The following is a 15,860-nucleotide window of genomic DNA, read 5'->3' on the forward strand; positions in this document are numbered from 1 at the left end:
GGGCGAGGGATCCATCCTCAGTGCAGGGGCGTTAGGCGGGGGACTCATCCTGAGTGTGGGGCGAGGGGTTGCTCCTGGTCACAGGGGCACAGTGTCGGCTTTAACTGTTGTTGGCTGTGCGCCCCATGTACATGTACATGTACCCTACCCCAGTGACCATCTCCCTGCGATGGGTGGACCCCTGTGCCATTTAGAATCTGCCTGGCCCCCCGGAGAGCTCACCAGGGTATTTCCCTTTGTCCTCACCCCATCTCACCAGCCGCCCGTCCTTTCCCCCCCCAGATACTACCTGTGTCTGCAGCTGCGGGCTGACATCATCACGGGCCGGCTGCCGTGCTCCTTCGTCACACATGCCCTGCTGGGCTCCTACGCTGTACAGGCTGAGCTGGGAGACTACGATGCTGAGGAGCATGTCGGCAACTACGTCAGCGAGCTGCACTTCGCACCCAACCAGACCAGGGAACTGGAGGAGCGCATCATGGAGCTGCACAAGACCTACAGGTTGGGCTCCCCACCAGCTTGGCCATTCCTCCCTTCTTGTGGGCAGGCATCCAAATGGCTGCGCCCCGCCAGGCACTGGGAGGGAGCCCTGGTGCTGGCCTGGGTTCCCTGTTAATAGCATCCCAGTGCTCATCTTCTGAGCAATTCCCCCTGACCCAGACCCCTGAACCTCCCCACGCCTGCAGGGTGCAGCTGGCAGCAGTGGGGTGGTTCTTATCAGTCTCTCTTTGCACCTCGTCTCCTTCCCAGGGGCATGACGCCGGGCGAAGCGGAGATCCACTTCCTCGAGAATGCCAAGAAGCTCTCAATGTACGGAGTCGACCTGCACCATGCCAAGGTACTGAGCCCCTGGAATCAGGGCACAGGAGACCTCTCTGCACTTCTCCTCAGAGCTCCTCACTCCTCTGCCTGGCTCCTTTTCTCCCCCTGTCTCTCACACACTCTGGATATATCTATGCTGCAGTCAGGAGGTGTAATTGCAGCGGTTGCAGACAGATCCAAGCTAGCGCTGGTCTAGCTAGCCCCGCCGTCCCAGGAATCTCCATACACACCTGAGCAGCCAGCCTGTGCTGCTGCCCATGCTGCCAAGGCTTCACCGCTGTTGTTACTGGAGCTAGCTTTGATCTAGCTAGCATGAGGTATGCCTAGATGTGTGGCAGTCCCACTCCCGATTGCAATGGGGACATCCCTCTGTCCCTCATGTCCTCTCTCTGTCTCTCCCCCGCCGACCCTTGTCCCTTGCAGATGTCTCTGGACAACATGATGTCCCTGTGCCCCTGGTGCCAAGGATCCCAGTGGTTTTCCATTCTTAGGAGGTGACAGCACAGAGAAGTTTGCCGTTTGTCTCATCCAAGCTGGGACAAGCAGAACTAGATCCTGGTGCACTCGTGTGGGGCCTCTCTGCCCTGTTGTCCGGGACTGGAGTGCATCTAGGAGACGCTGTCAGTCCCGAAACGTGACCCATCTGCCAGGGCCTGCACTCACTCCCTACCCACCCTGATCCTCTGAGCCAGCAGCACAGAGCAAGCTGGCCGGTTTGGGGATGCTGTTTATTGCAGCGCACGCTACAGGCAGCAGCTGGCACGCCAGTCCCATATCAAGCCACTAGGCCTGTCCAAGAGTGAGGCAGGGAAACGTCTGCCCTGCTCACAAGAACACATCAGGCCAGGGGCAGCATTGTTGTTTTCACCCAGGGTAACGTGTTTGTATCCAACCCAGGCTGGTAATGGCTGATAGTGGTTACCAGCCTATAAAATGGAGTGGGTGGGTCTCAGTCCAGTTCACAGTTGACAAATGTCCACATCACAACTGGGGCTAATTACAGCCCCTTGTTAGGCACCTCAGCAGAGGTACCAAGGACTGATTAGGCCTTGCTGACTGAACTAGCTCCTCTTGGACCCCTGCAGAGCAGGCAGGAGGTCCAGGGAAGAGCAGCGTGGGAAGCTGACCCTGTGTTGTCTGACAAGACAGACAACCGCTGGCCAGCGTTACCACTGTCCCTCTGTGGGCACAGCCTTGCCTCTGGGCGCACTCAGTTGTGAGTCCTGCTGACCAAACATTCTGCTCCTGCTGGCAAAGTGAAACCAGCTCCCCGGGCAACGTTCGTCCCCGCCATCAAGTACAGTTCTACCGGTGCAAGGCATGTGTGGACACCGAAGTGCCTGAGCCGGTATAAACAGTCCTCCAGCAACAAGCCTACAATGCATCTGGTGCTGCAGCAGTGACCTCTCTGCTTGCCAGGAGGCTCACAGTGCAGGGAAGCCTGACCCCCCATTTAAAATCCCCAGCGTGTTTTAGAAAGGCCTCTTTTTGTGCCATCTCTGCAAGTTCACCTGGACAAGCCTGGCTCCGGCTCCAGCTCCAGTTGCTGTATGGTCCAGGAGCCAGGTCTAAAGGTCTCCTCAGCTTGTGGGGGGGAGAAATGCAGAGCACAGCTGTGGCATTCCCACAGGATTACAGATATGTGCTCTGCCCTTGCAAAGGCCATGGAGAATCTAAGGCTCAGCAGGGTCAAGGGCCGATGCCAGGGAAAGGGGAAGTTGCTGTGGCAGGCATACCAGAAGACGAAGGAGCCCAACTTCAGCCTGGGGCTGCCCCCAAGACCTGCCCCTATTGTGGCCAGCTTGATGGCATCTGAGACAGGATCCCACCTCCACCCTGAGAGTGACTGTGGACACCTCGTATAAACAAGACCTTGGGCTCCTTAGTGATTTAGGTGCTTCTGAAAACCTCACCTGGTCAGTAAGTTGTAGATAGGGCCCTATTATGCTGGCTGAGCTGGGGCATGGTTCTGTCTCTCCACCCCAGAGGTTGCCCTGGAGCTCAAAGCCATGAGAAGATGGAATTGCCCTTTTAAGGGCGGAAAACCCCCACAAAAAAGTACAGGTGTCTTGCAACTGTGAACGGCAGCCACAGTGTTTCTCCAAACCTCCTGCCCCATCCTGAGTGGGAACATCCCCCTTCCACCAGCTTCTCCCCATTGGCATCTCCAGCAATGGACCTGGGTACCACGTGATGTGTGGCAGCAGCCCAGTGGCACTGCCTGCTCTGGCAGGAATGCAGTTGCAGCATTTTACAGTTGTCTGCAGATACAAATTACCAGCCAGACTATGGCCCCTGGCGTGGTGCTGAGTCTGACCACCCTGCTAGACCCCACTGCCAAGCGGTAGCTGGAGGGCTATTTGCTGGCCAAACACTAACCCTCCTACCTTGTCCTTAACCCTCCCCTCTGGCTTCCATCAGGACTCAGAGGGCATCGACATCATGCTGGGAGTCTGTGCCAATGGCCTGCTGATCTACAGGGACAGGCTGAGGATAAACCGCTTTGCCTGGCCCAAGATCCTCAAGATTTCCTACAAGAGGAGCAACTTCTACATTAAAATCCGCCCCGGCGAGGTGGGTGTCTCTTACGAGAGCTCGTCTCTTGGGAGTGGGGGCTCCTGGGGGAGAGTCCATCCTTACCTCCCGGGGGGATGTCAGGAAGTCTGTTCTTTCCCAAGGGTGCCTGTGTGCTGGAAAGGTCCATTGTTATTGCATCGGACAAAGGCTGGGAGGCCCCCAAATTCATTTCAGCAGGGAACAAACCAAACCCACTGTCTCATCTGTTATTTCCAGTGGGGCAGAAAGGGGGGAAGGGTCTGAAAAAAGGAGCAGAAGTGGGATTATCCCCTCCCCCCCAAAGGAAATGGAACATTTTGAAATTTCTTTTCCTTATGGGAGAGAATTCTCCTCCCACCCAAAAGCTGGTTAGTGCCAACGAAAACGTGATCACCCACAAAGACCATCCCGCCGCTGTGTGAGCTCTGACCCTGCCCTGCCGCCAGCCAAGTCCTGACAGAATAGCCACTGCAGCCTGGGCCCCAGAGCATGCGGGGAGGGGTTTATGGAGACACTTGCTCTGTCATTCTCCTGTTGGGACCTTGGCTAGGAGGCTGTCGCCAGTCTGAGCTGTCCCCCAGGGCTGCGGGCTGAGGCAGCTTCCGAGCAAGAATCCTGGCTGTAACACGAGTATGTCTCCTGTGCTTCCAGTACGAGCAGTTTGAGAGCACCATTGGCTTCAAGCTGCCCAACCACCGCTCTGCCAAGAGGCTCTGGAAGGTCTGCATTGAGCACCACACCTTCTTCAGGTGAGGAGGAAGGTCCCTGTAAAGAACCGCCAAGGCAGGGCAGGGCTAGCAGAGAGGAGGCTGGGTGTGCTGTCTGTCCCTACCCTCCTTGTGCTTTTCACTGGGGGAGACGTTCTTCGTTAATGCCCCACGGGAGATCCACATGGGGGGAGGGCAGGGGTCTGTCTCCTTAGTGCTCCCCCTCAGCTGCCTTTGCCCTATTGATACCCCTCTCCTTTCTACCCCATGTGGGAAGGGGTTGTCTCTGGGCCTTCCAATGCGCTCTCCCTGGCCTGCTTCCATGGCCTTCCCTACCTGATATCCCTGGGAGCTTCCCTACTATACAAACTGGACTCTGGCTGGGCTTTGCCAAACCAAACCGTGGCATATTCCAGCGGAACCCAATCAGGGAGAACCCTGTGCCCTGCAGAGCGGGGTCCCAATTGCCCTGCTTCGTACAAGGGTAATCCAAGCATACTGCTGTGAGGAACACACTGTGACCATAACGCTGCCATCACTGAGAGTTTTGGAGCGAGAAAAGCCGCTTGGAAATGAGTTTCTCCATTCGAGCTCTGTAGGGACCTGACTTTCTGCATTGTCTAATATGTGGTAGTCTTGTTTAGATACCTATTTTCTATCACCACAGCAACTCTATGCAGTTGGGAAGCATCAGCATCTCTAGTACATAGACGGGGAAACTAGGGCACACATGGAGGTAAAGTGACTTGACCAAGGTCACGCATTGAGTCTGTAACAGCGGCAGGAATAGAACCCTGATGTCCTGAATTGCAGTCTGATGCCCCGCCCACAAGGCCATCTTTCTCTTGCGTTAATGGAGAGATTTCCCAGATCTAATAAATAAAAGAATCTGCCGATGGGCTCAGTTTCTCCGTGGCAGTAAGTTGCATCCTGTGCTGGTTGGGACAGCTGCATCCAGGCCAGGTATTTGCTGTTTGCTCTGCTCTGCCATGGCAATGCTTTCACTCACTCTGGAGTCTTCTGATTTTTTACATGCCAGCCTGTGCCTGGCTGGTGCTCTGCATGGTTTCCAGAGCTCGAATTCTAAACTGAGACAACACATCCTGCAGACTGCTCTTTGCAACCATCATGTGTAAGGTCCAGGCCTCATTGCAGGAGTTTTGCCATTGGCTTCAGCGGGGCCAGGATTCAGGGCCGGTGCAACCATTTAGGCAAACTAGGTGGCCGCCTAGGGCGCCTAGTGCTTGGGGGTGCCTAAAAGTCACCTCAGGCGAGGAGGTGGAGTGGAGGTGAGCTGGGGCAGGCTACCCAGGTAGGGTTAGCTTCCACGGGGGGAGGTCTCCCCAGGCAGGGTTAGCTGCCGTGGCGGGGGGAAAGAGGAGGGAAGTCTCCCCAGGCAGGGTTATCTGTCATGGCGGTGGGTGGGGGCGGGGGAAGTCTCCCCAGGCGGAATTAGCTGCCGTGGGGGGACAGGGGGAGTCTTCCTGGGTGGGGTTAGTTGCTGTGGGGGGATGGGGGGGCTAGCTGCTGCAGGGGGGCTCCCCGGGTGGGGGGCTGAGTTAGCTGCCGTGGGGGGGGGCAGGGTTAGCTGGGTGCAAGGTGGAAGTTTCGCCTAGGGCACGAAACTTCCTTGCACCGGCCCTGCCAGGATTCCTCACCCTCCGCCCCCGGCAAGCCTTCTAGCTCCAGACTAGTCACTGCAGGGTCCCTGCATGTGGCTGCACTGAAGACTGAGGCCTTGCTTTTCAAAAGGCCACCAATTTGGAGGGCCCAACTTGAGACTCATGGGGCCTGATTTTCAGAGCAGCTGCAGATCAAGCTGGGGTCAGTGACTCGCAGCACCTCTAACAACCAGGCTCTAGGGGCCAGATTTGCAGCTCTTCACTGCGTTTGCGCCTGAGGTTGAGTACAAAAATTATGGGCCCCAGTCAATTTCACTTGGGCATGCCCGTCCCTGATTGTGCCTGCAAATCAGGTGTTGGCAGAGAAAGTGCACCCATAGGAATCCCAAGGCCTGGTCAGACCTGGCTCCAGGGCTCTCAAGTTGGGTTCCCAGAATTCATGGCCACTCTTGACCCCTGATATTTGCACAGACAGTGCAGGGAGTGTAGGGAGGAGTTCGCTTGCAGGATGGCACGTGGATTAGGGAAGAGAGCCCACGTCTTGAGATCCCAGTGCTGGATTTCCCAGGTCTCATGCTGCATAGATCTCTGCTTTTATCTCCATCTGACACGCTTTCAGAGCTGACAAGCAGGCGTTTAATGCATCAAGACACACGGCGCCATCCTTCGCCCTGCTGCGTTCCCCGTGCCAGCCCTCAAGATGCCAGCACAGCAGCTCTAGAGCTTTGCTTATTTAGATGGACCCAAAAAAAAAATGCCCCCACACAGCACATGGTCTCCACACAGCTCTGGATTACTTCTAGTAGAAACAGTTCTGTTCACTGGCAGTTCTGGGAGGAAAAACATTAATTTGGAGTCAAACTGAAAATGAATTTTTCCAAAATGTTTGGCTAATTGGGGGGGAAAAAAAAGTTTGAGGCTAAGGACATTCTGCTCCCCCTCCGCTGGAATGTTTGGTTCAGTTTTGAGCATTTTTTAACATTTAAAAAAAAAATTCCTAAATAACATGAAAGGAAATTTCTTAATGAAAAGTTGCAAAAAAAAAATGGAAATGTTTTGATTTTTTTCCCCAGAATTTTTCTTTTGTTTTTGTTTCGACGTGAAGGACCTAACGAAAGCAACATCAATTCGCAAAATGTTCATGTCACCGAAAAGATGTCCCCCCGGCTGTAGTCCCTGTATCTTCCCTACCCACTGCTGCCCCCCACCCATACACAAAGTAGTACCCCTCATTTATACGCACCTGCCTCCCACGTTATCGTCTGATTTTTGCACTTGCCTTTTCGGCTCTCACTCCCCTCCACCATCCAGTCCCTCACCTTCTACATCTGGAGGATTCTCTGCACCTTCAGGTCTTTAAACCACAAGATGAGGACTTCAGTAGCTCAGACATAGGTCAGGGGTTTGTTACAGGAGTGGGTGGGTGAGATTCTGTGGCCTGCATTGTGCAGGAGGTCAGACTAGAAGATCATAATGGTCCCTTCTGACCTTAAACTCTTGAGTCTGTGATCCTGAAGTCACTGAGATGTGGGGTGAAGCAGTTTGCACCTTCACCATTCAGGAGACATAGAGTGGATGGGAACAGCCAGTGAGATGGAGGCAAAGAGACAAGTGAGGAGGGAGAGGGCTGGAGAGTTCTCCTAACAGGACAGCACTGTTCCTGGAAGCAGGGTTAAGAGCCCAGGTGACTGGATGTGGAAGCTGCAGCATGTATATCCTGGAGCAGGTACCAGAAAAGAGTTTTGTCTGCATGAAGTACTGCCTGATAGAGCTGATGGAAGAAAAGATCCAAGGACTGGAGATGCAGGTGGAAACTCTGGTAGAGTTTAGAAGGGAGTCCGAGCAGATGATGGAGCAAAGATACGAGGAGGCTGAAGGGATAAGCTCAGACTTGCAGATGGAAGCAAGACCAAAGAATTCTGAGGAGAGACTGCTGGGTGAGGAAAGTGGTTGGTGGAAGCATGTGACTAAGAGAACCAGGCAGAGGAAAAGATGAGCCATTGAAGGAGAAATGGAGCTCAGGAACAGGTTTGCAGAGTTGGAAAATGAAGAAAGGGCACAGCAGGTGGTCGCTGAAGGTGAGAGGGCAAGGAAGAAGAGAAGAGTGGCTAGTCCTATAGGAAGAGGGGAAGAGTCAATGAAGACAACACCAAGTATGAACTCCAGAAGGATACGGGATGGGTTGTGGAGGATTGCAAGGGACAGTAGAAATCGAGAGGACCTGCAGTCCGTGGGAGCAGGGGTTGGACCGGAGAACTACATTGTCACCAGGAAAAGGCAGGTCTACCCGATTGGGGAGTCGTTACTGAGAAGAATAGAGAGGCCTGTAACTAGAGCTGATCCGGAGAACAGAAGGGTGTGCTGTCTGCCGGGTGCTAAGATACGGGATGTGGACCAGAGGCTGAAAATGATCCTAACGGGAGCGTGAAAGAACCCGCTGATTGTCCTTCATGTGGGAACAAACAATACGGCTAGATTCTCGCTGGAATGTATCAAGGGAAACTATGCCAGACTGGGGAAGACACGTAAGGAAATTGAGGCTCAGGTGATCTTCAGTGAGATTCTGCCGCTTCCTAGAGAAGGGCAACAAAGGTGTGACAAGATTATGGCGATCAACAGATGACTCAGGCAGTGGTGCTATAAAGAGGGCTTTGGGATGTACGGCCACTGGGAAGCATTTATGGACAGAGGACTGTTCTCTTGGGATGGACTTCACCTGAGTAAAGAGGGACATAGACTTCTAGGATGGAGGCTGGCACAACTGATTAAGAGAGCTTTAAACTCGTAATTTAGGGGAGATGGTTGGGAGATGTCCAGGTAATCTCCACGCCGGAATTTAACATTGAGAGGGAAGAAAACAAAGTAAGAGAGGATACAACCATAGGCAGAAGAATGGACATAACGAGGAAGAGTAGTGTAGATACCAGTCTAATTGATGATACTAGTGGCAGAATGTCTGTGCCTAACTGGATAAAGAATGTCAATGAAGCCAAACGGCAAAAATTAAGATGTCTGTACACTAATGCGAGGAGCCTAGGAAACAAAATGGAGGAACTAGAGCTACTGGTGCAGGAACTGAAACAGGATATTATAGGGATAACAGAAACATGGTGGAATAGTAGCATTGACTGGAGTTCAGGTATTGAAGGTTATGTGCTGTTTAGGAAATACAGAAATAAAGGCAAAGGTGATGGAGTAGCACTGTATATCAATGATGAGGTTAACTGTAAAGAAATAAGAAGTGATGGAATAGATAAGACAGAGTCTGTCTGGACAAAAATCACTTTGGGAAAGAAAACTACTAGAGCCTCCCCTGAGACAGTGCTTGGGGTGTGCTGCAGACCGCCGGGATCTGATTTGGATATGGATAGAGACCTCTTTAATGTTTTTAATGAAGTAAACACTAATGAGAATTGTGCAATTATGGGAGACTTTAACTTCCCAGATATAGACTTCAGGACAAGTGCTAGTAGTAATAATAGGGCTCAGATTTTTCTGGATGTGATAGCTGATGGATTTCTTCAACAAGTAGTTGAAGAACCAACAAGAGGGGATGCCATTTTAGACTTGGTTTTGGTGAGTAGTGAGGACCTCATAGAAGAAATCGTTGTAGGGGACAGCCTTCGTTCAAGCGATCATGAGCTAATTCAGTTCAAACTAGATGGAAGGATAAACAAAAATAGATCTGGGACTAGGGTTTTTTATTTCAAAAGGGCTAACTTTAAAGAATTAAGGAAATTAGTTAGGGAAGTAGATTGGACTGAAGAACTTGTGGATCTAAAGGCGGAGGAGGCCTGGACTTACTTCAGGTCAAAGCTGCAGAAACTATCAGAAGCCTGCATCCCAAGAAAGGGGAAAAAACTCATAGGCAGGAGTTGTAGACCAAGCTGGATGAGCAAGCATATTAGAGAGGTGATTAAGAAAAAGCAGAAAGCCTACAAAGAGTGGAAGATAGGAGGGATTAGCAAGGAAAGCTACCTTATTGAGGTCAGAACATGTAGGGATAAAGTGAGAAAGGCCAAAAGCCAAGTAGAGTTGAACCTTGCAAAGGGAATTAAAACCAATAGTAAAAGGTTCTATAGCCATATAAATAAGAAGAAAACAAAGAGAGAAGAAGTGGGACCACTAAACACTGAGGATAGAATGGAGGGTAAGGAGAGTCTAGGCATGGCCCAATATCTAAACAAATACTTTGGCTCAGTCTTTAATGAGGCTAATGAGGCGCCTAGGGATAATGGTAGGATGACAAATGGGAAAGAGGATATGAAGGTAGATATTACCACATCCGAGGTAGAAGCCAAACTCGAACAGCTTAATGGAACTAAATCGGAGGGCCCAGATAATCTTCATCCAAGAATATTAAAGGAACTGGCACATGAAATTGCAAGCCTATTAGCAAGAATTTTTAATGAATCAGTAAACTCAGGGGTTGTACTGTATGATTGGAGAATTGCTAACATAGTTCCTATTTTTAGGAAACGGGGAAAAAAGCAATCCTAGTAACTATAGGCCTGTTAGTTTGACATCTGTAGTATGTAAAGTCTTGGAAAAATTTTTGAAGGAGAAGCTAGTTAAGGACATTGAGGTCAATGGTAATTGGGACAAAATGCAACATGGTTTTACAAAAGGTAGATCGTGCCAAACCATCCTGATCTCCTTCTTTGAGAAGGTAACAGATTTTTTAGACAAAGGAAACGCAGTGGATCTAATTTACCTCCATTTCAGTAAGGCATTTGACATGGTTCCACATGGGGAATTATTAGTTAAATTGGAAAAGATGGGGATCAATATGAAAACTGAGAAGTGGATAAGGAACTGGTTAAAGGGGAGACTACAACGGGTCGTACTGAAAGGTGAACTGTCAGGCTGGAAGGAGGTTACTAGTGGAGTTCCTCAGGGATCAGTTTTGAGACCAATCTTATTTAATCTCTTTATTACTGACCTTGGCACAAAAAGTGAGAATGTGCTAATAAAGTTGGCAGATAACACAAAGCTGGGAGGTATTGCTAACACAGAGAAGGACCGGGATATCATACAGGAAGATCTGGATGACCTTGTAAATTGGAGTAATAGTAATAGGATGAAATTTAATAGTGAAAAGTGCAAGGTCATGTACTTAGGGATTAACAACAAGAATTTTAGTTATAAATTGGGGTCACATCAGTTAGAAGTAACAGAGGAGGAGAAGGACCTCGGAGTATTGGTTGATCATAGGGTGACTATGAGCTGCCAATGTGATATAGCCATTAAAAAAGCTAATGCAGTTTTAGGGTGCATCAGGCGAGGTATTTCCAGCAAAGATAAGGTGGTGTTAGTGCCATTATACAAGGCACTGGTGAGGCCTCATCTGGAGTACTGTGTGCAGTTCTAGTCTCCCATGTTTAAGAAGGATGAATTCAAACTGGAACAGGTACAGAGAAGGGCTACTAGGATGATCAGAGGAATGGAAAACCTATCTTATGAAAGGAGACTCAAAGAGCTTGGCTTGTTTAGCCTAACCAAAAGAAGGTTGAGGGGGGATATGATTGTTCTTTATAAATATATCAGAGGGATAAATATTAGGGAGGGAGAGGAATTATTTAAGCTCTACCAGTGTGGACACAAGAACAAATGGATATAAACTGGACACTAGGAAGTTTAGACTTGAAGTTAGATGAAAGTTTCTCACGATTAGGGGAGTGAAGTTCTGGAACAGCCTTCCAAGGGGAGTAGTGGGGGCAAAAGACATATCTGGCTTTAAGACTAAGCTTGATAAGATTATGGAGGGGATGGTATAATGGGATAGCCTAATTTTGGCAATTCATTTGGCAATTGATATTTGATTATCAACAGGCAAGTATGCCCAGTGGTCTGTGATGGGATGTTAGATGGGGTCGGATCTGAGTTACTACAGGGAATTCTTTCCTGAGTGCTGGCTGGTGAGTCTTGCCCACATGCTCAGGGTTTAACTGATCGCCATATTTGGGGTCAGGAAGGAATTTTCGTCCAGGGCAGATTGGCAGAGGCCCTGGAGGTTTTTCGCTTTCCTCTGCAGCATGGGGCATGGGTCACTTGCTGGAGGATTCTTTGCAGCTTGAGGTCTTCAAACTACAATTTGAGGACTTCAATAACTCAGACATAGGCTAAGGGTTTGCTACAGGAGTGGATAGGTAAGATTGTGTGGCCTGCGTTGTGCAGGAGGTCAGCCTAGATGATCATAATGGTCCCTTCTGACCTTACAGTCTATGAGTCTATGGGGTGTTGAGGGAAGTGTGGCTCTTTATTTGAGCTCCATCCACAACCATAGTTTCCATCCATGCCTCCGGGGGTAGCTGGATGTTTCTGCTGAAGTGATCTGCAGTGGAACAATGAAATGACCATCATTAGTATTCAGAGTGAACATCCCCCCTGCAATGACAATGTTTGGCGACGCCTCTTGGCCTTTTCCTGGTTGTGCCCCCTACTGATCACTAGTCTCTATGGTGATTGGTTCCTGCTCCATGTGTGAATGGAGCTGGCCTGCCAGTGACACTCTGCTTTCCTCCCCACTTCACCTGCAGGCTGGTGTCCCCAGAGCCTCCCCCAAAGGGCTTCCTGGTGATGGGCTCTAAGTTCCGCTACAGTGGGCGGACGCAGGCCCAGACCCGCCAGGCCAGTGCCCTGATTGACCGGCCTGCGCCCTTCTTCGAGCGCTCCTCCAGCAAACGGTACACCATGTCTCGCAGCCTTGATGGAGGTACGCCCCAAATTGGGGAGGGGAGGGAGATTGGTTCACTGTTGGGAGCCGGGAGGACAGGCTTAGACGCTAAGCCATGTGGGCGAGGGGTGGCTGGGCTCTGGCACTGCAAGCTCACAGCTTCCTGCTGCTGCTGTCGTCGACTCTTGGGAGTCAGGGGGTTAACTCTCAGGAAGCTGGGAGATTGATACTGGCCAGGCACAGCATGCAAATGTAACCCCCACTGATCTGCCAGTTCTTCCCAGTCCTCGCCCATGGCCCCTCCCACCGATCTGCTAGTTCTCCCAGTCCTGACTCAGGCCCCTCCCTCAGCTCTGCCAGTTCTTCCCAGTCCTGACCCATGGCCCCTTCCCCAGCTCTGCCAGTTCTCCCCAATTCTGAGCCTCGACCCCTCCCCCAGCTCTGCCTGAGCATGCCAACCCCCTCCCCCCTATTATTCCAGCCCATGTATCCAGCCAGGCAAGTCCCAGAGGCTGATCAGTGCCTGTTCAACAGAGGGCACCAGAAATTCCTTAGCTAAAGCTCATGACTGGAAAATAGACTCAAGGTCTGAAAAAGGCCTTTTCCTCCTCGGACTAGTCTGATTCCTGAGCACTCCCTCTCAGTGTTCAGCTCGCTTGGGGTATTGCATGCTTGGGGAATGGCCCCTGTGGGTCTTGGAAAGGTTCCTCTCCCAGCCTGCAGAAGGTGACCTGCCAACAAGCGGTGGGGAAAGCCATCTTTGCAGGGGAACCTGCTGACCAGGGATTTATCCACGGAGCTGTTTCCAGCGGACATCGCTTCTTCCAGGGATGATAGGCACAGACCTGAGCTTGCAAAAGCTGATGCGCTTTTAGGCAGCATGTGGAGAGGCATCACAACATGGAGCAGGCTCTGGGTTAACCACACCTGAGTGATTGCATCCAGGCCGGGCATGCTGCTACCGGCGAGATATTGACACACTGGAAAGAGATCAGGGAAGAAAAAGCAGGATGATCAGGGAGCTGGAGGGACTGGACTCAGGGGGGAGAATAAATAAGATAAATGGGCCGGATTCACTTCTGCCCTGCCCATTGGTCAGTTACTCCAGTGCAGACTGGATGTAAAACCCTCCTGCTCTGATTTGGGAGCACCCACTTTGTACTTATTTCACAGGGGTGTAAGTGACGACACAAGGTGCAAGTGTAGCAGACCCACGTCCAATTTGCCTGACTCTGCTCGGGCTCAGATTTTTAATAGTATTTAGGCATTGCTCTGCTCAGTGTTCCTACGCGTAACTCATTCAGGTGCCTCAGTTCTGCTGACTTTCAGTGAGATCTAGCCGAGGTCAGCTAGGCGTGGCAGCAGCGAGCGGAGCAGTGCCAAAATAGCTTTCAGAAGTGGGCCCTGTAGCCTTGCCCCGACTAGGGGGGAAAGGTGCTTTTTTTCAGCTGAGCACACTCAGCTCGCTTGCAGACTTCACTTCGTGAGTTAAGCTAGCCCCATTACGGTCTAGGCAAGGCCTGTGGAGAGGTGTGAGAATTGGCACCAGTGAAGAGTCTATATCTCAAGAGGAATGGGAGGGGAAATGTAGGCTGGACATCAGGGCAGTATCTCTGCCATGGAGGGCTGTGCAATTGTCTCCCAAGGGAAGGGTAGAAGCCTTGCCTGGGATGTTTAAGACGAGGCTGGTCATAACCCTAGGAGAATATCTGTAAGGACTAGGCCTGCACTGGCTGTGACTGGGGAGAGGTGGGTCTAGCTGGGCCTGTCTCATCCTCTTCCTTCTCTAACCCCTGTGATCGGTGCGTTCCCCTCTGCACCCTGTAGAGTTCTCGCGCCCGGCCTCCGTCAGCGAGAACCACGACGGAGGGGCGGAGCTCGAGAGGCGGGACGAGGACAGCGAGTACAGCGGGTGGCGACGCTCCGAGGCGGAGGATGAGGTTGAGGAAGTGACGACCCCGACAAAAATCAAGGAGCTGAAGGTACAGGACACGCTGGGTGAAGACCATGAGGGTGTCAGGAGCTGGTTTGGAGGAGTGCCCTCTATATGGATTGGCCAGGGCAACCCCCAGCCTACACCTGGAGAGAGGAGCCCAGGATGCTAGAGAGGAGGGGCTGTCTCCCATAATCTGTCTTTGCCACACAGCGGTGCCCTTCCTTGCTGGGAGATGCCAAGACCTCTCTGCAAGGCTCTGGTGCTGACACTGGCCTGAGGTACCTGCTCCTGATCCTCTGCATTCCAAGGTACGGGCTTGCCCGTCTTTGTCAGAGAGGACGACTCTCCTCCTTTCCTTGCCCAGCAACACGGGAGCCTCATGCCTTTGTTAATCCACCTCGAGCTCACCCATGAGATGTCTCCCATACAGCTGGCCAGGGAGGGCTTTCCCAACGGGATTCCCTGGGGATCTCGCAGGGAATCTGCCAGGGCTGGCACTGCTTGACTCCTTGGTGGCAGCAGGGAAGGACACCCATCACTAGGTATCTCCACAGCAGTTCTGCTGGCTTCATGACTGCACTGATGAAGCTGGGCCAGGGAGCAGCTCCTATTCTGATGTACCTGGAGAGCATGGCACACCTTTCAGTTGCCTTTGGGGAGAGGCAGAGCATTTTGGAGTTGGCCACTGTCTGAGCAGAGGACTATCTAGGTCAGGGAACAGCAGTTATACTCTGAGCTCCCTGCCTGGCCCACGCAGGAACGGTAGCCCTGACCAAGGATTGGAGCACTGTCCACTCTCCCAGTCCTCCTCCCCTCCCCACACAGACACTCGCACTGCACACGCAGGCACTCATGCTCCATACCCAGACGTGGGCACACACACTACACACGCAGACACTCACACTGCATACGCAGGAACACGCAGGCACTCTCACTGCACATGTAGGCATGCCCACCACACACACAAACACACTGCATATGCAGGCACACACAGGCACGCTACTGCACACGCAGGCACATGCACTACACACGCAGACACTCACATTGCATAAGCAGGCACACTCATCACACACGCAGGCACTAACACTGCATACACAGGCATGCTTACCGCACACGCAGATACTTGCACTGCACACACAGACATCCCCACAAACGGCCGTTGGCACCAGATACTCACCTACAAATACACCTGCTGTCACACACACACACACACACACACACACACACACACACACACACACACTGGAGTATGCTATCCTAGTGATACCAGTTGGGTCTTAGGATAGGCATCCAGGCCTGTGGCCTCTCCTCTCTATCTCGACTTATTAGGGGCCAGGCCCTCAGCACCTCGAACAGGGAGATGGGTTTTCTGAAGTTCCACATCAGTTTGTGACTAGAAATCTAGTGACATCAGTGGGGCACTGCTGTGGGGAAGCTCACACTGCAGGAGTCACATCTGGCACTGCTTGGGCACTGCTGTGGGGAAACTCACACTGCAGGAGTCCCATCTGGCACTGCAGAGGGGAAGCTCACACTGCAGG

At 51.8% G+C, this 15,860-nt stretch overlaps 1 protein-coding gene across 12 annotated transcripts in view; it reads left to right on the top strand.

Moving 5' to 3' along the window:
- EPB41L1 (erythrocyte membrane protein band 4.1 like 1) overlaps positions 1 to 15,860 on the top strand; it is a 161,343-nt gene that overhangs the window by 113,206 nt on the left and 32,277 nt on the right. For all 12 annotated transcript variants that reach the window (XM_030533303.1, XM_030533308.1, XM_030533306.1 and 9 more), the window contains 6 exons: positions 283 to 501; positions 751 to 838; positions 3,244 to 3,396; positions 4,030 to 4,127; positions 12,247 to 12,422; positions 14,211 to 14,365. In XM_030533303.1, coding sequence (XP_030389163.1) covers positions 283 to 501; positions 751 to 838; positions 3,244 to 3,396; positions 4,030 to 4,127; positions 12,247 to 12,422; positions 14,211 to 14,365 — 889 coding nt within the window. The remainder of the gene's footprint in view (positions 1 to 282; positions 502 to 750; positions 839 to 3,243; positions 3,397 to 4,029; positions 4,128 to 12,246; positions 12,423 to 14,210; positions 14,366 to 15,860) is intronic.

Source organism: Gopherus evgoodei, chromosome 14, assembly GCF_007399415.2.
Source record: "Gopherus evgoodei ecotype Sinaloan lineage chromosome 14, rGopEvg1_v1.p, whole genome shotgun sequence".
In the NCBI taxonomy this organism is placed as follows: Eukaryota; Metazoa; Chordata; order Testudines; family Testudinidae; genus Gopherus; species Gopherus evgoodei.